Here is a 25,536-nt window from a genome sequence, read left to right as displayed (position 1 = left end):
ACAGAGCAGCAATGAGCCAGACAGGGAATTGTCAGGCCCTGGGTATAGGAAAGTCTGAGTAGAAAACACATTTTATTATGAACCCAAGAGTGTAAGCCTATGAAACCTATTCTTGAGAAACAGCAGCAGAAGGAAAATAGTTGGAAGTTTCTGAGGAATCATCTTGGGTCCATCTGAAAGACAGAAATCTGAAAAACATCAGAGGAGGGAACACAATTGCTTCAGATGTCAGCGCTGAGCAAGAAAAGAAGCAACGGCAGTGTGAATAATTTAATCGCTTCTCAGTGATCACTTCCTTCAGTAGATGTTGAAAAATAATATTGGGGAAGTAAAACTTACTGACCCATTTACAATCTCTGTTTTCTTGCTTTTCTCCAATTTCAAAGAAAAATAACTGGGTTTTCAGGATGCATCTCATTAGCTCTAATAAGGTTCTGAGTGTGCGTTTGTTGACGCTGATGCACGTTTGCAGAGCCGTCACCCCTGCTGATAAATGTCTGCAGCAGTCAGCTTCACTTTTCCTTCAAAAGGTGAAGCCATAACAATTAAAAACTCCTCATTAATCCTGGTGATGACAGCAGAAAACTGCATCTGGGCTGTTTACAGCAGCGCAGCATGGACCCATTCTGTCGGGGAATGCTGTTTTTGCAGCTGTCTTGGTGCGCTGTTAAACAAGAGATGCACAGTGAGACCTAATGCACATGTTAGGAGAATTGTCAAGGAAGAACTGTGGACCAAATCATGACTATTAATGACTGTTAAAGCTTTAAAAAGAGAGAATAGATATACTCTCTTCTAGAATATATACTAAAAGGGTGATAAACTGTCTCTACAATGATAATATATGTGGTGTATACCTGCTACCTGGGCTTTTGCTCTAAGTATGATCAACTTTATCAAGGAATAATCTAATTATCATGAATAATAATTAGTACAATTATGATTTCAGTGGACAGAGTCACAGGAGCTTGGGTTTCTATATTATGCTGCCACCTTGTGGTTAAAACACAGAACGATCTGTGAGATGTTATTCAGTTTTCTGGTTAAAATCCACAGAGGTTGTGTTCATTATGTCCCTGTTGTTATCACATGAACACTGGTGTGGTGAATCTATAGTTAATTAAGCTTTAGATAATCTTTTTTTAAATGTTAACAAACAAGCTTTTTTATTGTGACTTGATGTTTATGATACTTTGTAAATGGTTAATAAATACTGTGTAGTTCATCTATAAACATTATTTAGACGGCCGTTGTAAAGTTGCAACTGATGTTTACACAGGGCTGGGAGGGTTACTTTAAAAATGTATTACTTACTAATTAAAAAATGGAGCCAGCAGTGTAATCCAAGTATCACAATATTAAAGTAATGTAACTTGATTACTTCCTGACACTTTTGGATGAACACCAAACATATGTAAATAAAGATTAAAGAAATATCAATAAGATTACTTCACTCAGAGTGACACAGACTAGGATATAATTAAAAGTGTAATCCTGTTAGTAATCCCACTTTTTTTAATACTGAATGCATCTTTACTGGACCTTTTTTTGATATCCTGATTACGTAATCCTGTCACATATATTCAGTGACTCCCAAGAAACTGTAAGTTTTACTATTGTTGGTTATTATAAAGTGTTACCTCAAAATACATTTCTCGAGTATCTGCTGCCATTTTAACTGGTTCATTGTGTTCTTCCTGTTTTCAAAATGTCCACTCTTTAATATCAGTAACAAAGGGTAACTGAATGAAGAAAGGGGGAAGTGTTTAATTAATGAACAACTCTTAACATGTTTAAAAGAAGTTTGCTTTATAAATGTATTTCCCAAAATGTCAAACTATTCCTTTAATAGCTAAATATTATCATAAACAGCTGAATGAGCATGTAAGCTTTAATACCCCAACATTATACATCAGAAATACACAGAAACTCTCCTTTCTTTCTGTTCGTTTGGCTTTATTAAGGTCTGACCAACATGTAAACATTTCAGCGTTGAACGCTGAGCAGGACGCCCAGCGTGACTGGAAGATGGCGGGAAGTCAGATGGCAGCTTGAGCCTGTTAGAGTTCAAGGTGCAACTGGACTCTGGCTCTGTGCATGTTGTTGGCCACTGTTGAGGAAAATAAGAATAAAGACCATAAATCACATTTACATGAAATTGGTGCATTAATTATTTATATATTTTGACCAAAGCATCTATTTAAGTTGTTAATTAACTATTACTACAAATATCATTACGCTCATTTAGGTTTTGATTAGACACCTGACATAATTTGGCAAAAAATAAATCAATTAAATGAATAAAAAATGTATAAATGTTGAGGACAGAACAACAACAGTGTAAAACTGAACAGCAACACTAAGCTAGTCATGTTTTACGCTCAAGTTTTAGGTTTGTTTGTCTGTAAACACAGGAATAAAAAGTGGACAAACTAACAAAAATACATATTTCTGATCCATAGGTCGAGCAGAAGTGAAACCACTTTACATTTACTGCATGTGATCCAAAAATTGGCACTTTAAAACCTTGTTAAAGCACCTGTGTGTGCATCTGTGTTGCTCGGGCCGTGTTGAGTTTGGCTCTTTTTTCTTGCCAAAATCGTCTTTAAAGGTGCTATTTTTTAAGAAAAGTTGATTTTTGAGTCCCAACTCGTTCAACACTCAGCTTTGGGATGGAAAATAAGTTTTTGATGAGTTGGGAATGAGACTAAAAAATCAACTTTTCTTGCTAACAGCACCTTGTTTTGTGAATTGTAGACGACCCGTTCTACCTCCTGAGCTACAGCCGCTAAAACTTTTTTCAACAAATTGGACACAGTGATTTGTTATGAGTATCTATAAAAGCAGTTAGACCTTTCAGCACCCTCCTGCTGGAACCTAAAACCTGCAAAAGTCCTTTATTAACACCCACATGAAGCCCAAAAGTTTGTCATCTGTCAAAATATGGAGGTAATGAGAAAACACAATGTGATCTCAGAGTGTCTTCACATTCCTGACAGGTAAGGTGTGCAGCACTCTCCTCCCCCCCAAACATGTCATCAGAGAGGGTGGACGGTCACTCACAGTGCTCTAAGTCAGCGGGCTCGTAGGCGTAGCGGCGGTCGCTGTACTTTCCTTGAATGTCTGTGCGCACAGTCATGGTCGGATCTGCAGAAAGAGATGCCACACAGCTGAGGAGAGCGAGCAACATGATCTGATCACTGCCATGACTGCTGTCCGTCGTCTTATCTACCTTTGTTTCTGTAGTTACAGTCATTAAAAGCAACTTGTAGTGAAAATATGACGGGAAAGCAACCAGTGAAAGTGAAAATAGAAAGAGAAAGACACAAACAGATGACAGGAGTCAGTCTCAGCGAGGAAACAGCCGAATAAATTGTTATATAGGGCTGAGGGAAAGGAAGAATCTGCAGTCCCAGTTTCTCCAACACTTCCCACACTATCATTAAGAATACATAACTACTCAGTCGGTTAGCCTTTATTCCTTTCCTCCTCATCAGCGCCACGTCCGCCATCTGTTAGGTTTGACTCATTATTCTGCTAAAAGGGCTTAAAAAGTACTGTGAGATTCTGAGAGAGTCTCAAAGTTAGTCAAGAAACTCGGAGGAGAGTGAATGTGATGAGGGAAATACATCTTTCAACTGACTTAGACTATAAAGTGATGATTGCTATGTTATGATAAAAGGTGTAACTATTTACCAACAAAGAGGATTCTGGGAACATAGTAGCCATCAGGGGCCAGATTCTTGTCCCCAGACTCTTCCTGTAAAAATAAACAAAATAATATAAACAGAAGAAGTTGGTCAACGATGAGGCCAAAGACTGTGTATGTAAAGACGGTTCCTGCTAGATGCTGTTTTTCTTTGCACGTTACTTTTAACTTTTAATTATGCCTGATTTAGTATCCATGATTCACTTTAAGATACATGAATAATTTAGATTATTATCCATTTTATTGTCTTTCTTTGTGATCATTTTTATCTTTCCTTTTACTTATATCATCTGTTTATATAATATTTTTTTCACTTTATTACAGTCTGCAGTCGTTCTGTCTTTAAACTGCACCGACCTGTATGAAAGGTGCTATACAAATAAAGTTTGATTGATTCATTTCAATTGTGTTAATTCTTTAACACTAAAACAATGTTTTAAATATATGATCAGTGTACTCACCACCAAGTTGACCATGATGAAACCCTCTCTGGCCACTTTCATGATGGACTTATTAGCAACAAACGCCTTCTTCAGTGCTGTAAAAGAAATGTTTAGCTTAGATTTGAAAAAAAAATAAATAAATTAACTTTAAAGTCAGCAAAACTTAATGGGCTGCAACACACCAATATGTGTTCATAAACTTAACTTTGTCACTCTGACAGACACAGAGGGTGTTAGGAGGTTAGGAACAGGTTCTGCAGGTGAGACTACTGAACATCCATGTCGCTTGACTACTCCTTGCCAGTGGTAACACAAGGTAATGAGACCCAACCCATTTAAATCTAACGTTAGGTTTTCACAATCAAATGAAGCACTGGCAAGTTCAGGCGTTCAAATACAGGCTGTAAAATATTCTACTTTTTTCCTCAAATCTGACAAAAGTCAGAAGTAAAAGCCAGACTTTGCCCTGCAGGTGGTATTCATTGTTTATGTGTTAAGAAACGCCAGTAGAGACTTCCATTGAGCTCACTTCCTGGCAAGCAGCTGTGTGATTAATGACTATAATTCTTAACTATTTTCACTGCCTGTTTGGCTGGTATTAAGGAATGCACCCACTGTGTTCCCCATGAAACCAAGCCCAGCTCTGGGTTAGAAGGACAGCGCGGGATGTGCAATGTTTTTACAGTCAACATTTCTTTTTTAGCTGTAATAAACCAAAGTGGCAGCAGTACCTTGACTGTAGGGGCAGTCTTCTTTATGATGGATGACCATCAGAGGCTTCTGACTGTGAGAGCAAAACCACAGAGAAACAACTCAACACATTCCTCAAACACGATGAACACAATGATGGGCGTGACGCAGTCATGCAAAACATAATCCCCGAGAAATCAAAGTCCTCATGTCAGATTTTAAAAGGAAAATGACAAACAAAATGTAATTTTTTAAGAATCTCTTAATATGTTTTCTGGCATTATAGTTATCCGTTATTAAAAAGCAGAATTAGAGGACAGGTCTCCTGCTTTCTTGGTCAATATTAAAGGGTAACTCCACCAATTTTACACATTAAGGTCTTTGGTCTTTTGTGACTCCATGATGTCACTCATATCCTTAGTTGCATTGTGGGAAATGTAGGCGCCAGGTATTGAAAAGACAGAAGAATGCGTGGAATTAAAAAAACAATATCTCTGGTTCTGCTGTGTCGATTTTCAACATTTGATGTGAAGCTGCTCATTATGAATCTAAAGTGTGATAGAAGTACAATGCTAGACCAGTGAACTGCTTTTCAAAACCTGGCGCCTACATTACCCACAATGCAATTTAGCTGCAGAGTGACATCACTGGAGGCAACTTATCAGATCACATGCAGCTTCCTCTGGAGACACAAAACACTTTATACAGTTCCTTCACACATGCAGTCGTACTCCTCAAGACCTGTGAATACATGTTGGAAATAGGTGTAAAAAAGATGGAGTTACCCTTTAATTCATATGCATACCATCTGTGTTGCCCCGAGCTTTAGGATGCAGCTCTATTAGGGAATTAAAGGGTGCAAATTGCACTTTCAAAACCAAACTGAAACATTAAATATTTCAAAATTGTCATCAAAGTGCAGATTCTTACCTTTTGACCATCTTTTCCAGGCCCTCTGCATAAGTTTTGACCCATTTAATACTGGTGCCCCATCCTGTAGGACACAACAGCCGTGCAGTCAACAGCAATGAACATGTCGCACAATGCTCCATTAACTGAATCACTTCAATAAATTCAAAATCTGGACTTTATTTGAGTGCCTTGTGATGTAAACTAATGCTGTGCATGCTTGAAAAAAGGAAGATCACCCACCTCTCGACAAGTCAGGAGCCTTGCTTTTGCCTGCTTGTTTTTGTTTCTGCTCTCCGGCACTGGCACAGATGCCGAAGAACAAAGCGAACAAGACCCAGCGAAGCATCACTTCCCGTCCTTTGAGAGAACTGCAATGACAAGCCGGCTACCGGATTAGAGTGAAATTCTGTCAGATGTTTATTTCAAAGACAATTTCATTTGTTACCCTCTGTGATCAAGGGATTTGCAAAGAGGGCACGTGTTTTCCTGTGAAAGGCCAACTCGCCAAACAAGCTCGACGAAGCTCGGATTCAAATGGCGGCACATACACCAGCAACGTCAATGAGGCAGTTCAGAAAGACTTCCTGAAATCTCAGCTTCATCTACAGTCTACACTTTAATTACAGGAAAGGCTCTGTCTGCTCCCATGTTGTAATATTTATTTTGTGAGCAGCATTTGAAATGAACCCCTTTTTTTTTGTAATGACATTAAAGAAGAGTTTTCTACACTGTTTCTGATTCTGTTCATTATTTGATCAAACAATGACACAATAAATCACTACACTGCTACCAGAACTGTAAAGAAGGATAAAAACGATCACTTGAAGTCTCACAAATCCTCAATCATACACAATTTAGTGACACGCATTTAACTGCAGGAAGTATCTGGCTGATATAAGAAGTTATGTAAATTTTGATGGAAAAGTAATTCATAATTCAAGTATTTCTATCTTCTGAAGATGCACATAGGAGCAGGTGTCTTACCTTGACAGCAAGGAGCAACAGGCATCTGGGCTCGGCCTCCTATATACCTGCCCTTTTGTCAGATGGGCTTGCTTTTAACTGAACTCACCAAACAGGTGTGTCAAAGGAGTGTACTATAATAATGTCACGGGGAGGAGGGTGGCTGGTTCAGCGTGTGAGTCGAGTTAGGCTCACCAATCAAGTTACACTAGCGACACTCAGCAGTATACTGTGGCACAAATCTTATACACCCATGTGACATCTCTTTAACCCTACAATAAACTGTGGGTTTCCTCTGATCACTGGCTTTATCACCTTGTGACAGTCCTCTGAAGGGTTTAGAAAAATGTATAGCAGAGGGCAGTGGTTCCCAGATGGTGTGGCGAGGCACACAGGTGTGCCATGAGGCAAGCCAAGGTGCGTCTTGAGAATGTGTTATAATTGAAATATACAAGTAATGAATGACATTTTAATTTACTACACGCTTGTTGTACACATCCGCTTTCTACTACAGAGGCAACATCCCTTTAAAACCCTCCAGGGAGCCTAAAATAAACATGTACAAAGTAGATAACACATGTTGTAAAGGCTATTTTGCACGGATATGAATACAGGTGTGTCTTCAGATGTTGGCCTGCCCTTTGGCGTGTCTTGTTGCCTGTCTTCCTGTCTGTTGCCTGCCTGTCTGCCTGCCTGTCTGTCTGTTGCCTGTCTGCCTGCCTGTCTTCCTGCCTGTCTTCCTGCCTGCCTGTCTGTCTGTTACCTGTCTGCCTGTCTGTCTGTCTGCCTGTCTTCCTGCCTGCCTGTCTGTTGCCTGCCTGTCTGCCTGCCTGTCTTCCTGCCTGCCTGTCTGCCTGCCTGTCTGTCTGCCTGTTACCTGTCTGTCTGTCATTTGCGTTGTTGCAGATTGTTAGCTGTTGCTATGGTCACAAGCACTGCTTAGCAACCGTAAGGCCCTAGCGCATGCGCAGTGTTCATTAGTGGTGCACTCTGGGATTGCAGAATATTGACATAGCAACCAGGCGGCAGAGCCACCAACTTATCTTCTCCCCGTATTAGTTTTTGCTGTCTCCTTTTGCGTTTCGACTACTTGGCTTTGCTCTCGCCTGCTGCCATGAATGGCACGGTGGTGAAAAAGACCCAGGACACGCTGGGCAAAGTGATTAAGAAACCGCCTCTCACGGAGAAACTGCTAAGCAAGCCGCCGTTTCGATACCTTCACGACATCTTCAGTGAGGTGAGACTGATATGCTAACACTACGATAATGTTAGCAAGCAGGCGTTTGATTAACTAGTACCATCAATCTATGGTGCCCGTGTTCATGAAAAAAACAGCGCCAACCGACCTGTGTTAAATTAAAACACAGACAAGTTAGCTGGCTAATACACCAACATTAGCATGAACTAAGCTAACCAAGTAAGTTAGCTATCGTTAACTTCGCAGTTATAACGTTTCTGCCTCCGTAGCTTTTCTAAAGCCATCAAATTATCTGCCATCATTCGAATAAGGTTGGTTTAACAGTTAAACCATTAACGTTAATTATTATTCAAAGAAAGAGTTGCTATCGTTCATCAGTAATCCAATGTTACGTTGCCGATTAAGTTAATATAGTGGGCTAGCTAGCTTACGCTAGTTAGCTAGGTAGCAAAGTCTGTAGCGTCGTTTAGTTGCTAGGCACGACCAGAGCCCCAGCAGGGACCAACAAACCAACTCGTCCACTATTAACTAACTAGAGTCAGACGATTGTGAGTATTAAGTTGGTTAAATGCGTCCGGTTCTACGAAGCAGTCACGTTGAGATCAAGACTGCTGAGCAGCTTATCGCAGCTGTTTGATAATACTAAGGGTTAGCTTTACGTTGTACTATAATTAATCACTGCTTGTGAAACACTGCAACCGTACTCGGATTATGTTTATGTTTGTTTGTCAAACAACAGTGGGTACACATCTGTGAGTAAGTGTCAGATGAAGCCTTTCTGGGTGCTTATGGACAGGCTGAGAGGCATATTGATGGACTAGCTCCTCTCAGGTGAAGAGATGGTCAGGTGCAAACTAGGGCCAGCTGTTAACCTCGTAATCACAAGCAATTGTATTATCTGTGTACAACATAGATGGGTTATACCACTTGGGAACTGACCGTTAGATGGCATGAAGAAAGTAGTTATTCACAGATAAATAATATAGATAAAATATACTTGATGTACATAACCTTATTTATTAGGAAGCCTCAGTCAGGGGAGGTGAGGTTACTTAGTTTAATTTCAAACCATTAGTCAATGATATGATGCAGGTACAAAATCTATTTGGATCTTTATTATAAACAGTTTTATCTCAGCTACATTTCATTTCCTTTCATTACTAACCTGTTAACACACATACTTGCCACAAGTCACAAGTATGATACACAAAGTGTCAAGCACAGTCAAATCTGTTTCACTTCTCTAAACAGAGGTGAGATCTCATTCCACTGTCCACCTGTTGAATAGTCTAATATTTCACTTAGATTCATGTATAATTAATAAAGCTAAGTGTGGAGGCATGTGTGACTTCTTTCCCTGTGATTAGCAATATATTTGACTGCAGGAATGAGATTTCAGACAACTGAGGTTTCACCTTAGATAGCTACTTTAAACCAATGCTGTAGCATAACTGCATTGTCATGGTCTACAGTATATAAGTCTTGGGTATGAAACACCAAATATTGTAAATTACCACTTAGTGTGACATGTTTATTTCTCCCCATTTTCAGGTGATAAGGACCACTAGTTTTATGAAAGGCCTGTTTGGAGAAAATGAAATGAAGTCAGATAATGTTAAGGTAAGTTGACCACACAGGTGAAACTGTTCTTCTAGTAACCTTTGGCCTCTGCACTATTCTTTTGTTAAGAGTCTTCTTTTCATATATTCATGCGTCTCTGTTAATGTGCTTCTTTGTGTGAAGAATATGTAATTTAGTTCTAAGCAGCAGCCTCAGTTTTGTATGAGGTCACCTGTGCGTTACATGGGACAGTCTGAGGCTGTCGGTGCGTGGGGGTAACCCTACACGCTGCCTCTGTGACACAGTGAGTGAGCGGACCTGGCAGGACATGACTTAGAGGGCCAGCCAAGGTGTCAGAACTCAAGTCTGCTGTTTGAGAGCTGACCCCGAATCAATAATGGGCAGGAAGATGATAGGCTTTGATAAATGTTGGTGCTAGAAACTGGATACCTCACGACAGCAACTTACCGTAACTGGATAATTTTAATTTGTCATTGTTTGGTTTAAAATTTTATGCTTTGATATCATCAGATGTGAATTAAATTAGTTTGAAAGGCTGACATTTTGTTCTGTAAATTATATTCTTACTGAGAGTGCTGCACTGGACTCTTTTTGTTGAAATACAAAAATGTCAGATATATCGGAAATGTATTGGTTATCTTATCAGTATAGCTTTTATAATCTCGGCTGTAATACTGCTAAATTATGACCACAGAATGTGAATGGTTGCAGTAAGAGTACGTTTTTGTAACAGTATGTGTATTTATGTATCTTATCAACTGTTTGGAGAGGACGTGTGCATGTAGCGCAGTAGAAATGTCATACATACGGGGATCAACACTGCAAAGGCTAGCCTGTTATCAGATGTTACACAGAGTGGCCTGGTGGTTGCACCAGCGACAAGTCCTTATGTTACACAGTTGGCAGACCTCTCAGGTGCAGCAGGCTGATAGACTAGAAGCACCGCTTATCCAGGCCATTTGTTTGGAGAAGGACATGTGTTTTTTTACATTCACACAACAAGACTTGTGTGTCAGGGCAGATTGGACTAAGACTTTTAGAAGTGTAGCACAATAGGAGCAACTTGTCTCAAGGGTTCAATCATTGGGAACTGTGTTGGAAAATAACTCCCATTGGAGTTTTCACAACTACATCCTATCTCTTGTCTCTCCTGTGCACTGTCCTTTTCATCACAGCACCTTTTTTTTTCTTCTCTCTAGGATAAGGACGCTAAGATAGTCTTCCTCCAGAAAGCAATAGATGTTGTGATGCTGGTGAGTGGCGAGCCCCTGGCGGCAAAGCCGGCACGCATTGTTGCCGGCCATGAACCTGAGAAAACCAATGAGCTGCTGCAGGCCATTGCCAAGTGCTGCCTCAACAAGGTCTGTGTTGTTTGGAGACACACACACTCACACACACACACACACACACACACACACTCTGAAAAGCTAAATGGTAAATTGAAAACACTTACTCTCAGATACTCCAATGTCTCCAGTTCATTCATTGATCATATTTTCTGTTTACCAGCTGGAGAAACAAATAAAGTTATGACACTGCATAAAAAGAAAATTCAGTGTTTGTTTTTTTCAAAGTCAAAATGTTATACTGTTGGGAAAACTGTCTAGCTACCTCAGGGAGTACTTTGAAATACTTTAATTGAACCCTGGAGGTGGAGTGTAAACATCTGATGCCTGGGGGATAGATGTTCTTTAAACAGTGGTTTGATATCATGTCATTAAGACAACTCTTGGCAATTTAAATGTATTCCTCTCAGACGTTATTTGGTATTTTCCCTGAGATCTGGCCACAACTGTAATAGAAATATAAATTGAATTGGACAAGGTGACTGGTCAAACACGTGCTTCCTGCTTGCTGTTAAAAACCTATTAAATGTCAACATTTTAATTTGTTGCTGAGCTTTTTGGCATTTCTTTGTCCTTTTTAGAAAGTGTATCCATCTTTTTTATGTAAAGAATGTTTATCACTGGTAAATAAAGCTTCAATGTTATGTGGTGCTGCTCTATTCAACCCTTTTGTATGTCCCTTCCACAAAGAAGTCAATGTCAGCCACAGAGTAGGCTCCTCATGTTTTGCTTAAGGACACATAAGAAAATGCTTTCCAACGTCATTTGTACCCAGGCCATCTATTTGAAGGACGCTTCTCTGCACATTCCTTTTGACAGCTATTATCACTCGCTGGTTAATATTGCTGTATAAAACTGAAATATTCTCCTACACTTGATCTGCAGATGTCCAGTGAGGATGCAGTGAAGAGGGTGCTTGCAGGAGAAAAGGTGGACATAAAAAACAAGGCCAGCACCTCCAGGTCCCAGGACAAGGAAAATAGGGAGGGACGTGAACGTCATCTGGATAGAGAGGTGAGAGCTTATAGCCTACTCCAATCACGGTTTTTATCACACACTGCTGTTTGTTAGCTTTCAACCCTGCAAGCTGCAGCTTTCTTTGAAAATTCAATGAGATGATCATACGATGAGTTTGCCATTATTCAGCCGTGGCTGGCATTAAATGGTCACCTTTGAACTATTCCAGGAGAGGAAAAAGATCACAGAGCGCAGCGGGAGCCGGGACCAGAAGGACCCAGACCAGCCCAAAGAGCAGGAGAGCAGACGCAGAGATGGGGAGAAGGAGCACCACCGTGACAGGGAGCGCTCGGACAAGCACCACCGCAGCGACCAGGACCGCCAAACCAAAGACCGTGACAAAGACAAGAGCCGCGACCGGGAGCGAGACAAGGATAAAGACAAGGGAAGAACCAAAGACAGGGACAAGGAGAAGGACAGAGAGAGGGAAAAGGACAAGGAGAGAGACAAAGACAGAGAAAAGACAAGAGACAGGGATTCTCACAGAGACCGAGAAAGAGACAAGGAGAAACGAAGAGACAAAGAGCGACACAAAGAGGGGGAAGAGAGGAACAAAAGTGGAGAGAGTGGCAACAGCAAGGTATGCCGCTTAACCCCCCACACATTTTAAATATTAGCAACAAATGTCATTATTTACATTCTGTGTGTTTGTGCTTAGGCCAGAGTATCAGAGGAACCTCAGCAAAAACCAAGCCCTGAAGAGGCGGGCAAAACTGCCAAACCTGTGCCAGCGGTAAGTTCACCTTTTGGCAGAACATTCACGTAATTCATGTAATGCAGTGTCTATCATTTGATCATTGACCATTTCATTTTCTCATCTGCATTCATGGTGTGGCAGAGTTTCCTGTATGTTATGTCAGCCAACTTGAGAAAAGTAGAATTGGTCACTGATTTTAGATGTTAAATACTCTATGCACCGTTTTTGATTCAGTAAAGATTTATTTCCTAATGTTGTGCCTCTTATTCTTGCAAGGAACCTGAACCAGTTGAAGAGGTATCCAACCTTGCACAAACAATCAGTAGCAAATTAGACCTGTAAATTGCCAACACTTGAGTGTTAGAATTTAGTGACTACTGCAGTGGCTTTGGGGGTGGCTGGCTGCTTGATATAGTCCTAGTTTGGGCTATAGTTCATAACAGGTCCTCCTCTTACAATCTGTATAATAATAAATGTGACTATTAAGTGCACAGTGTAATGCTGTGTTCTTTGCCTGTGTAGCCTGCAGAAGCAGTTGAGAACCAGGTAAGAATTAACTCTGAATAAAGTATGATCTTATTTCAGCAGAGACGGCTCAAATATCACTTTTGCAATGCTAAACGACTCTGGCTAGTGTGTGGTGAGACATTTTAATGACAAAGGAAATACTGTATGTTTGAGCTCCATAAGTCAGCTGTAAAACGACTAGGGTCACTTACCGTCTTGCTCAGATGTGGGATGGAGTTTAAATGTTGGTTTGACAGTGTGTAGTTGAGCTCGAGATGTTCAGTTAAGTATAAAACCAGCCAGTTTGGTGGAGAGCAGTTGGTTACCCAGCAGAGTTATTCACAATTTTCTCCACTACTAGCTTTTCTTCATTGCATCTTTGAATGTTTTTTTTTCTGGCACACTTGTCTGCTTGGCTCTTGTTCAATGTCATTACTTTGTGTGATGCTGCTGAAGCTATTGGCCAAATCCCAATGTTTTTGCATTTACAGTATGATACTTCAGGATATATTTGTTGACAGTTTAAATCATATTTTTTCAATATCTAATCTAGTATGATTGACTGTTATTGGACTTAAACAATGCAGTATATTGAACATAAAACACTTACTTCCTCTTGCTTTGTATTTTGCATGGAAATCTCTGTCTGTTAGGGCTTTGCAATATGGCCTTAAGATGAGACTTTATTGTCTTAAAGTTATATCTTTTTCTTGTCCTTCCTCCTCCCACAGTCTGACAGTCCAGCTAGAATACCTCGGCCTTCATCCGCCAAAGGGCAAAGGCGGCGACCCAAACTTGGGGGTCAAGGTAACTCCCCCCTTTCCCTGATCACCCTATTTTAATTATCTATACCAATGAGGCACATCTTACATAGTTAATGCAGATGTCTTAAATAGCTGCACTTTAATTATTCACAGAAGGGCTTTTTTAGTACGTCCAAATTGATTTTACAGTTGATTGCTTTCTATTTACACTCCACCTGCTTAATAAAATGACTAGTTTCCTTCAGTGGGAGGTAGGAGTGACTCATCAGGATCACTGTTGGAAGACATAATAAAAGAAAGAAAAAAGTTTTCCAAAAAGAAGATATACGGCCTATTTGTTAATCTGTTTTTCATACTTGACGTGTCACATTGCTCTATAATAATTTTCAAAGTTGTGTTAGACAGGAAACTAATGATGCCGTGTCTTTTTCTGCTCTCAACAGAGGAATCTGACAGCGAGGGAGGTAAGTGTTCTCTGTCTCATCTCTTGTGGAGTTGCATGTGAAAAGAGTACAAAGGTTTTAAAAATTCACACCAACATTTTTCATGTGGAAACGGGGACAACGTGTCAGGAGAGTTGGTGCGCTCGATCTAAATGCATTTGAAGAATGTTATGATTAGTTTCAATAATGCAAAGGGAGAGTTTTGCAATCTATCACTCCCATAAATAAACAAAGCAACCCATATTTGGTTAGGACATTTAACTTGGTTCCCTGCTACCTCTGTGCTGAAGGCACAAGGCATGAAATCAGTGATCTTCTTATCTGACTCAAAGAAGTGTCCCCCCCAAAATGTCAGAGTGCTCCTTCGGCTCCAGGCTCCACGTTGAGTCACAGAGGGAGTAAAATCTGTCATTGAGTGACACGCTCAGTCATTAATGGCAAATATATTCTTTGTTAATGTATCCAAGCAAGTCAGTCAGGTTCATTTATAAAGCCCAGTATCAGATACAATGCATGCACAGGCTTTAAAGACCTATAATAGCAACGATTCGCGGCCCAGCCCAAACTCTCCCGGAAGACAAAGAAAAACTTCTCAAAGAAACCCTCAGCACAGAAGGAAAACAGAAAAAGGAAGGAATCTCAGGAGAGACAACAAAGAAACACAAAGATATTAGCAGAAATAATCAGAAAGTTATCAAGAGTTGAAATTCCAGAAAGTCCAAAATTAAAAAAAATCCATTTATGCATCCAATAGCCAGTCTTCACACCAATCCCATTTCTACTGCTGAGGTCTTGAAATACCTGAAGGTGAGGTTATATGGCTGAACTAACCTGTCAGTGTTTAAAATAGCTATAGCCTTGTCAGAGTGTTAAGAACATTGGAATGTAGTTGTTATAAAGGTGTGTTAAGTGTCAGCATCCATCATGCAAAGCACAGGTACACTCCTTGCTATATTAAACTGAGCTAACTGCAAGTCACTGTTTTTCCTCTCACAGACGGAGATGCTCAGTTAGCTCAGAGACCTTCCGCTCTGGAAAACGGAGATGCTCCAGGCTCCTCAGTACCATCAGACATGGCCTCCAGGTCTGTACAGTCAACACTGAACTTCACTCATTTTGTCACTCAGAGTAAACACTCTAATCAACAGATCATCACAGCTCCCATTATGTTTCGGCTAAAAAAACATCTCATGTCCACTACTGCTCTTACATCTGTCAAAAATGTACATACACGTGAAAGTTTTCCAGGCTGGACACAAGATAATTAAAACATGAATAAGATATAATGTCATTTTGTACAATAGTCATTTAATTAATAGTAGTTTTATAACATTACTGACTTTTTTGTAAAGAATGTTGAGATGTTAATTCAGTTATGTGGTAATTATTGCATTGCATTGTGTCGTATTACTTTATTTACTTAAAATTTTGGGAAGTTTTGCTTTTGAAACTTTGCTTTGTTCCTAGGCCTGATCCAGGATCAGTTCTGGTACATTACACAGCTGAATAATTGCCTTTATTTTTGATAATTACCAATGTTTTGTTCCTAAGCTGACTAATCAGTTATGATTGAATGACTGGGAAGCTGTGTTAAAGCAGTTTTACTCATATTATGTTTGTGAATGTTTATTGCTCCAGGCAACAGTTATCATCTCAAAATCTGAATGACTCAGCGAAGTTGTCACGAAGTGGACTTTTGACAAATCCCAGAGAGCTGTTAACAGAGGATTTGGCCTGTAAAAGTTGAGCAGAAACATAGCTTGTGAAATAAAACGGAAATTACTTGTGTAAATAAAAATATTTTAGTTCTAAAAACATTCATTTAAGAGCTTATTTAAGTTATATGCATAATCTTTTCATCCTACACCAGGCGAATACCACGGCCCAGCAGTGCTCGCCCAGCACCTCCTCGAGTCAAGAGACAGGAAAGCGGCACCGACGTGGCCCCAGCTGAGAGGTGACTTCACCGCACAAATTCACTAATGTCAAAAGTCTAACTGTTACTGGCAAGGATGGAGACCTCGTTTTTTGTGAATACAAGTCTTGTTCCTGCCAGTAGAAGAGATGAAGCACTACTCGTATAATGAAATCAAAAGCATTCATACTGAATGAACTCTGTAGTATTGGAGCAAGTCTAACAGGTCAGCAATTATATTTTTAATAAAGGTGTTGTCAGGCTGCCACATCTCACACTGTATATTCTGTATAATTTCTCAGTAAGAAATGAGTCACGCTGTTTGCATGTCTTTCAGGCTGTCCAGTGCCAAGCCCTCAGCTCCAGTCATCATGGATGGTAAGAGACTGTCTGAGGATGAGGAGGATGATGAGCAATTTGTCGTCGAAGAGGCGGTTCCTCCACCGTCAGATGCTCCTGAGATGGAGATGGTAAGTGACTTGATCATCAAGTTGTTTAAAAACAGATAACATAAAGCCTTGGATAGTTATCTACTATTTTTTTCTATTACAGGTGCCAGCACAAGAACTCGACAGTGAAGACAAACATGGTACAGTTGAATTTGTTTTCATTTTTCTAGTTTAAAGGATATACCGTCACATTTTCTCCAGATTTTCTTCATGCTGAGTTAAGCCACCTGGATCTTCTTTCACTTTTCCTCTCATTGTTCCTCTCATTGTTCCTCTCACTGTAGGTGGCCTTGTGAAAAAGATCCTTGAGACCAAGAAAGACTATGAATTGTCCCCATCCTCCCCTAAATCTAAAGAACAGGTATGTACAGTTGTTGTTGTAGTGCTCTTCTCCACTAGAGGGCAGTATCAGCCCAGTTCTCTCCAACTGATTTTCATCAGTGACTCAGAGCTCGCCATCAACTCTATCAGCCATTCTTTCTGGAAAGTTTGCTCCCCAGGGCAAGTGTTGAAACCACAGTGAAATGCCCACTGCAGTGCTGGTTATTATCAAAAGAAAGATATAAACAAATGGAGCGCAGAGGTGTAATTGCACCGCCTTGCAACCACAAAAATGTTCCCCTTCAGTGAAGCTGAAGGGCTAATAACCAGACAAGCAAGTATGGCCCCTAACAGACCACACATACTACACACACATCAAGATGTCTGGAGCAAAATGAGCTTGTTTTCAGGGGCTGCTGCTCAATATCAGCAAAATATGCTCACATTTTTTGATTACAGACTTCTCTGTTCTGTGTACAGTTTAAGGGTATCTGCCATCTTGGAAACTGGCTTTTAGAGGAGTTATGACTCTTCACACTCCTTCTCCATATGTTGACTTCTTCCACTTATTGTGGAGGTTATTCCAGAGAACGGCACAACACGTTTTTCAGTCACCTAAGACCCCCTCGACACATGTTTTAAGGTATACAATAAAATTCTCTAATATACGTCCTTGAAAATCCTTAAAATGGCACCTGCTCCTTCCCTGTCATTAAAAGACAGAACATATAAATATGAAAATATTGTTGATTCCACAATTTTAACTGCTGGACACAAGATGTCTCCTACTTCACTATGAAGTCCATTCTCAGTGTTTGTGCACTGGAGGCTTCAAGTTTCTACATCACACTTGTGTACACTGAATACTGGACCATGATTGGCTTCCAAACTATCTGTGATGTCAGAAGTCACGCTTGTAAGCCGGCTTCTTTGATTTTTAGTAAACACAGAGAAAACTTTGAGCAATGAACCTGAAAACGGCCTTCTAGTGTCAAACCCTGCACGTACATCTTTTTTACACAGTGAAGTTACAACATTCAACTGTAGGAACAAGAAGAAAAGCACATTTTTGACTAGAGGAGGACATTTAGGTATTCAGGACTGCTGTGTTTCTCTTAAAACTCTAATGTCCACAGGCATCAGGTTTTCTCAAGAAGTTTTGCTTCTCATAATGTCTTTGATTCGGACATAATAAACAGGCTTTTTGGTGACGCATTGCTGCTGTTGGTCATGCATTCCCCCGTCAGCTTATTTATCAGCCAGAAAGAGAGAGAAACATCTTTCATCATTATTTGTAGTGTGAGTCAGTGTGAAGCTTACAGTTTGGTCTGTACTCCATGGCGTGAGGTGGCGTACGCTGTCTGCTTTGGGTGGTCCTCTTCACCGAAGCGTGCTCTCCCCCAGCATCCCTTCCCTCGCTGACCACCCTGACTCTGATGGATGCACTGTTTTGGCCTGTCGCTCATGCAGAAAGGCCCCCGATCTATCACCTCCTAACTGCGGCCTCAGATATCATCCCTCGTGAAGTTTACCTGAGGTTGTCTCAGTTAAACCACCAGTAAACTGAAGTAGCTTGACAGAATCTGTATTTTAAAGTTAGTTAAATTCAAAATACAGTTACCACCACCAAGGAGGTTATGATTTTGCCTGTGAATGGATTTCCACAAAACTTGGATGGAGGATGGGACTCAGATCAGAATAAAGTGATGAATTCAGGACGTTATTTTACAGTTTCGGTAATTTCCTAGAGAATAATGCATCTTATGAAAAGAATCAGCCGTATTTAGGTGGCTGGTATCTATGAGTGGGTACGATTTGATGCAGGTCAAAACAAAAGTCTGTGTCTAGCAGGTTTAAATGTTTTATTAGACATTGGATTAGGCTCGATTGAATTAAAGAGGGCAGTTGGGCCTTGGCGGAGGTATGCACTCTACTGATTACCACTCTAGCTTTATGAAGAACTTGGTGCAAAACCAACATTTTTCAAGTCTAACCAAACATACATAAACAGGTAAAACATCCAAAACAGCAGAGCTCTTTGTGTAACACGATGAGCACAGCCTTGTAGAGTTTATCCTAATTTTCTTAATGCAGCCTCCTCAGCTTTCAAGCCTTCATTTCAGAGTGTCCTGGTCTGCACATAGGAACCGTTCAGTCCACCCCTCCATCATTATTGGCCTTGCCTCGTCAGCTGTATAAAGAACTATAATGACTTCCTTCCAGACATGAAAGGGTGGAGAGGTCAGCTTAATGGAGTCGTTTTTTTCTTTTTTTCCCTGGTAATCACGGTAAAACACGCAGGGTCAAAAATGTAAATATTGAGCTTCCTCATTCTATGTGGTGTGACGGGTTTGAAATTTCAGCTGCCGCAATTCATTTTCTTAAACACCAAAGTTTATCAAAACACCGTGTCCGAATGAGTCACAACCCATCCAGCATCATGTCCAGTTCATAAGTGTTGGCCTTTAGACCATTTTGTATATTTGGTGAAAATCCCACCTATATGTTATTGTCCCCATTAATTCATGTGCTTTGTCATTTGAATTAATTTTGCTATTGTTAATGCCAGTGACAAGGTGCTGCACGGCTGTGCTGATATAAATAAAGGGAATTCTCAAACAGTCAGATGATTGTGTTTTGCCATGTCCCGCCACAGTGTGTGTGACCGAAGAATTTGCTGTATATTTATGGGGATGACCTTCCTCACGACCCCTCGGCGGTATTGTATATTATTCCAAGATACTTCTCTTTTTATTTAGACAGAATCCGCCCCTTGCAGCAGCTGCGTTTTCATAAGAATTTTTGTGTACTCTTCCCCCCCGTTTCTTCACCCCCATCAAATTAGCCTTGATGAAGGTTTGTAATGTATAAATAAACCCTGTGGCATACAAATGGATGGCTGTTGAGTGAGAGTCACGGAGGAGAAGGGCCAGAATACTCTCTGCAGGATTGTCAAGAAAATAAATACTCCTCTCTGCAGACCTCTGTGTCTTCATAAACATCCAGCGTTTTTTGTGGAAACGAGGAAACGGCCCTGTGGCATTCCATTAGTCATATTACTTTTGCAGAAGACATATTGGAATTTGGTCAGGTTCATGAGGATTACCTACCTGAAGCACCTACAAACTGCTGTCAGACATCAGCCTTGACAAGTCAGAAATCATATCGACAAGCCCTTGAGAATACCTTCTTGTCTCCATTAGAATGTTTGAATGATGAACCACCTTTTTAAGGCACAGTTTCCATTTTCAGTCACTTCAGTGTAGCTCCCTTTTGGAAGTTTCCTTTCAGTCGGCCCAGGGTGGTGATCTCAGTTGTCTCCCCAGTGACCTTGCAACAACATCCTGTAACCTCACTGGCCGTAAGCTTTTCTCTTCACCTCACTGACTCCAAGCTATTTTTATGATCTAGCTAGACTTTTGAATGGCCTTCTATGAAAAATGGCGAGGAAACCCATAAACAACATCCAGAGCCAAATCTCATCCTCCCCTGCCTCCATGACTCACCTCTCAGATCTCCTACTGGAACACATTGTAGAAAACCATCAGGATGTGCATCGGTGTCTTCAAATGGTCTCCAGTAGCCATTAGAATTGTTCCCAGAAGCTCCAGAGTTGTTATGTGGGCTTCAATGATCATCTGTGGTCTTCAATGGTGTAACCGCTATAAACTGGACTTGATTCAACTTGATTGTGGGCAGTGCAGCTCTAATGAGAGGTTTGTCCTCTCTCATCCTCCTGTCTTGAAGTGAAGCTAATTAATGAACAGTAATGAATGAATAAATAAATGAAGCTTCTCTCCTCATGAGGGAAGCTGATCCCTCGACATCAACTACTCAACTAGTGTCTAAATGACTGTTTTCCCAGCTAATGACACCCTAGAGGTTGATCTGCCGCTGACAGGCTCTATACATGCTCACCATTTTTCTTGTCAGAGAATACTTTGAAGAATGTTTTCCTCTCGCCTCAGAAAGCCTCTATAAGCAATCCACAAATCACATTCTTGCACGCGCTTCCTAATTAAGTTGATTAGGTGTGTGATTACTGGGTCAATTTCATGTTGTGTTGTACCTTGGAGTGTTAAGAACGTCCCTGAGATCCAAGCAGAAAGTTTGTTGTCATAAACATAAATGCTGACGAGAACAAGTATTTATTTTGAGTAACTAAAACCCCCAAACCACTTTTTTCCAGCTGAAAACCAACGCATATGGGTATTTAGTTGTGTTTTTTTATTGATTCAGGTTCGAATCTTGACATTTTAGTCCGAAATATTTGAATTCTACATATTGTGTTTTAAAAATGCAGAGCGACTGCCCTCTACTGGGTGAAACCTGGCTATTGTAATTGAATTTTGCTATCACCTGAACTGGAGGCAGCTTTTGCCACCAACCAGCCCTCCATCCCACCCCCTCTTATAAAACCTATGTCTCCCAACTCTGCAGACTGCAGCTAGTGGTGTTTGTTAGCACCCCTCCCAGCCCTGCTCATGTTAGTGTGTTTTCACATTGTAGAGGCGTTTTGTTTTTTTTTATTTCCAGAGTAGAGGCCATCCAGCCAAAACTCTGGGGTTTAGTTAGTTCAGCCAAATGTATTTTACAGGGCTGATACCGACTATTAGTAATCAAGGAAACCAATAAATCACATTTGCGTGATTATGTGTGATTGTGTGTGTAAAATTTGATGTGGATTGTAATAATAATCTATTATTCTTCCACAACACAATGGAGATTATGATTCCATTTGCATTGTTTTGTCGTCCTCTTGTTGGCTGTTACAGATCTGGTGATCTTAAATGATGGTTAAGCTGTTACAGGTGGCTCAAAGTGGAGAATGATACTGATGATGCTATTAAGTTTGACATTAGATGAGGTTTGATTTAAGTAGAGCGCACTGTTGGGCCTTGGCGAAGGTATGCACTCTGCTGTCTGCTATTCTAGTTAATTTATTTTATCTGCAATCTGACAAAAAATGGACACAATCGGAAAAATGCTGAATATCTACATGATAATCTGTCTATCCCTTATTTATCTATGTACTTTAGCGACATCTCAGTCCACCTCTTACAAAACCTGCACTTTCCAGCGCCAGCCAGAGGCTGTGTCTTCCCCATTGCCTCCGGCTTTCATCACCGTCTGAGATAATGGGAAAACCTGCCCCCCCTCCTTCCTCCCCTCTCACCTCCTACTCCTCTGCGGTCACCACGTCTAAATATTGTTCTGTGATCTGGGTGAGAAAAAGGAAAACTAGGAGCACACAGGTCTCGTAGACCCCGACAGAGACCTCCATAAAGCTGTGATTTATATCCACCCGGACAGAGTGCACACGAACCAGGGGTCATGTTTTCACGCCAAGTTTTTTATTTTCCAACAGAGAAGGGGAGGGGCGGTCGAGGTAGCAAGGGGACGGCAAATAGACTGAAGCCATAGGTCCTGTCTGGGCCGTGCAGACCAAACCACAGCCAGGCAGGCCGAATGAGCCGTAGAGTGTTTGTCTAGCTGCAGGGTTCACAGCACCCAGTGGAAAGCCACCCACCTTGTTAGGGGACCGCTGGGCCAAGGCGTTTCAAGCCTCACACTCCTAAACCACCACAAACGGGTAACAAAGAGCGAGGCTGTCAGTAATGTGAACTTGCTTCCCGAAAAGAAATGACGGCGAACAATGATGCTTGATGTAATTTCTGCAGTGTGGTCTCGTCTAGTCAAGCTGCCTTCGCAAATTATAATCACTGAGCTGTTTGGTTTGTTTTCAGAGATGGCTCGATAAGGCCAATGCTATACGCTCCGGCTAAGCCGAGCATATGTGGCCGACTAACCGAGCGGGCTCCGTGACAGATTGTGTGTTTTGAAGAGGAAGCTGTCATTTAGTTTGCAGTCGCAAACACGATTCCTGCTGCCTCATGAGGGCAGGTGCTCCCATCTGTGGAGCCAAACAGCAGAAATTGGGCCAAGAGTTGAACTTGAAAGGAGGCATAAGTGTAGTAGTTGTTACTCAATACTGTAGTAAAATAACCCCACTGCCACAGCCTGTTACTAAAATAAACAGGACTTTAAGACTGAGAGTGCGGGTGGGGGCTGCGTGTGTCCACTGTATGCTTCGCCTGAACCTCTGCCTGTTTGTGTGTGTGTGTGGCTGAGTGCTTTCGCATCACACACACACACACACACACTCAGAGGCCAGCTGAGCAAACATCCTTGGGTTTGCTCCTTCCCTGATACCTTCCCCTCCTTTTTGCCATCGAGGGACTGAGTGTAATTGGGATATAGTGAACCCCCCCTCCCCCAACCGCACACCATACACTGGAGGCCTTCATCAACCAGTCCCCCTACTTTGGCCAACACAATTCAGCCGCACGTTTGATCTTTATATATACAGCTAGGTTGGTAGAATTCCTGCCTAACATTTTTAGCCTTGAAATCCTAAACCACTAAATGCAGCCTTGCTCTGGTTCTGGGCATCTGAGACTTTTCTGGCAAAGGTAGAATTCCTAAAGAGGGTTTATTATGTTTTGGTCTGGGGACACACAAGTGATTTTTGTGCGTGTCCATACAGCTGTTTGATACAGTGTTCAGTTTCAATCATGCATATGATACCAACTTAGTTTCTTTCTTAGACTTTGATATCGAAGAACCTGCTCATGAAATTCAATAAATCGGCCCTCAAGAATCAACATACACGCTCCTCGAACTTTAATTCTTGTATATATATAAAAAAATCTCCTAAACCTCACTCATATTCACCAACTCCACTTCCAGAACGTGGTGTCTGAAGCAGCGCGGAAGAAAGAGCGGGACATGGTGACACGGGAGATCGAGCGACTCCGCTCATCCATCCAGACGGTGTGCCGCAGCACCCTGCCTTTGGGTAAGATCATGGATTACATACAGGAGGACATGGACGCCATGCAGGCCGAACTGAACACCTGGCGGCGGGAGAACAAAGAGCACGCACAGGCCCTGCTGCAGGAGCAGAGGTACGGTTGGCACCTACACAACACGCTTTACGTTACGTGTTGATGGATATAATTTATTGTCAGCACCTGTTAATATACAGACTCACTTTCTCAATGCATGGGTGCAACCTTTTTACATTGATTGATTGATTGATTCCAGTACTTCACATCCAATTTCTGTTAAACTTGTGTTTTGTTAATGTATTTGCTCGTCACTGTGGTCAACTTCTCGACATATTTTTAATTTGATTGCATGTAAGCAGTTACTCATCCCTTCTGTGTTTTGTTTTATGTGCCACAGAGCCACAGACAAGGCAGTGGAGCCTCTTAAGGTAGAGCTAGCTGAGCTGGAGCAGCTTATCAAGGACCAACAGGACAAGATTTGTGCTGTGAGATCCAACATACTGAAGAATGAAGAAAAGATCCAGAAGATGGTGACTGGAATCAACTTCTCCTCCAGAACCTGAAATGAGAACCAAGGTGTACGATGATAAAACTTTGCTAAAAAATGCACTGAAGATCTGTGGATGTTTCTCGTTCAGAATTATGGTAAGACCATTTTCCATGGAGGTGATCAGGGACGGGACCAAACGCTGCACTTTTAAAGGAGATGGACCCAGACATGTCAGACTCAGCCAGTCAGATGTTGGTAAATAAAAGCTCCATTTGATGGTTTGGAGATCTGACTCGCTATTCTCCCTATTCTCACATCTGCTGACTGACAGATGAATAAATATCTTCCTGCTCTGCACACTAACCTTACCCCATCTCTTACCCCTTTTCTGTAACGGTGCCTTTGTGGAGTGAGCCGACGTAGAGCTCATGACTTGGAAGTTAGACTAGATAGTTGTATTTAATGCTGGATCTGCTTATCAAAAGCCCTATATATTTTCACAAAACAACATGAAAGTTTGACTCTGCAGTCACTGGACCAAATAATGACAGTAATTTAAAACCTATATCTTTGTTTTTTATTAACTTAGTTTTGTTTCATGGCCTCACTTCTTATTTTTCCTAGTTGTGCAGACTTTGGCCTCTGCTTTACACAGGACGTGCAGTTTGATTGCAGTAGTAAATGGCCTTGTGATCTGGTTCCTTTTATGTTTTCCGTAATGATAATTATTTCCCTAAAAATAAAAAAAAGAAGAAGACTGTTTTGAGCAGCATGTTCCTATGCTTACAAGAACCTTCTCACATCCGGCAGTTTTTAATGTTATTTCACTGTTTTTGAAGCACCGCTGCACTTTGATAGGAGTGATTAGGGGAGGTACCTTCAAGTCTCTTGGGAAAAAAAGCAGTGTTACATTCTTTCTTCCATCTCTTATAAAACATAACATAGGTACCCCAGTTTGCTGTACTTTCAGGGAAACATGAGCATGTATCGATTGTTCTTGCAGGATAGCTGCCATCATGGAGGTCCCTCCATTCTGTTCGTACCCTTGGATTTGCCAAAGTGTATCTTTTATGGGATGGAGAAAATGTTTGGTCTGATAGCAACTCTATGTTTCAGTTCTTTATATAAAAAAAAGTAGTAAGACATTATTTTATGCGCTCCTTTTGTGACTTTTAAGAAATGTGCTTTACAGATGTAGCTAAATATGAAAATATGAAGCAATACAAGACTGTGGTAGCAG

General features: G+C 41.0%; 2 protein-coding genes across 5 annotated transcripts; one reads left to right on the top strand and one right to left on the bottom strand.

The window, feature by feature from the left end:
- Window positions 1-1,941: 1,941 nt before the first annotated feature.
- Window positions 1,942-7,701, bottom strand: agr1 (anterior gradient 1). Of its 3 annotated transcripts, none has more exons than XM_084361299.1 (8): window positions 7,481-7,701; window positions 5,995-6,139; window positions 5,773-5,836; window positions 4,884-4,936; window positions 4,171-4,247; window positions 3,697-3,760; window positions 3,064-3,147; window positions 1,942-2,110 (listed from the first exon to the last, which is right to left on the bottom strand). In XM_084361299.1, the coding sequence occupies exons 1-8, from the start codon at window positions 7,607-7,609 to the stop codon at window positions 2,061-2,063; spliced, it is 666 nt and encodes a 221-aa protein (XP_084217425.1). In that variant the 5' UTR covers window positions 7,610-7,701; the 3' UTR covers window positions 1,942-2,060. The 3 variants fall into 3 exon arrangements, with proteins under 3 accessions (XP_084217425.1, XP_084217426.1, XP_084217427.1); XM_084361300.1 differs by having other exon boundaries at window positions 5,995-6,122; window positions 6,739-7,574; XM_084361301.1 differs by having other exon boundaries at window positions 5,995-6,122; window positions 7,481-7,563.
- A 17-nt stretch (window positions 7,702-7,718) lies between these two features.
- Window positions 7,719-24,664, top strand: traf3ip1 (TNF receptor-associated factor 3 interacting protein 1). 2 transcript variants are annotated; one of them, XM_084361297.1, is made up of 16 exons: window positions 7,719-7,954; window positions 9,467-9,535; window positions 10,696-10,857; window positions 11,728-11,856; window positions 12,029-12,439; window positions 12,518-12,592; window positions 13,079-13,102; window positions 13,795-13,870; window positions 14,271-14,291; window positions 15,267-15,354; window positions 16,141-16,227; window positions 16,523-16,655; window positions 16,738-16,774; window positions 16,919-16,995; window positions 23,706-23,923; window positions 24,204-24,664. In XM_084361297.1, exons 1-16 carry the CDS (start codon window positions 7,832-7,834, stop codon window positions 24,367-24,369), a joined length of 1,896 nt encoding a protein of 631 aa, XP_084217423.1. In that variant the 5' UTR covers window positions 7,719-7,831; the 3' UTR covers window positions 24,370-24,664. The 2 variants fall into 2 exon arrangements, with proteins under 2 accessions (XP_084217423.1, XP_084217424.1); XM_084361298.1 differs by lacking the exon at window positions 13,079-13,102.
- The last annotated feature ends 872 nt before the right edge of the window (window positions 24,665-25,536 follow it).

Source organism: Pagrus pagrus (assembly GCF_965226575.1).
Source record: "Pagrus pagrus genome assembly, chromosome: 9".
In the NCBI taxonomy this organism is placed as follows: domain Eukaryota; kingdom Metazoa; phylum Chordata; class Actinopteri; order Spariformes; family Sparidae; genus Pagrus; species Pagrus pagrus.
This window is presented reverse-complemented; position numbering and strand designations above follow the sequence as displayed.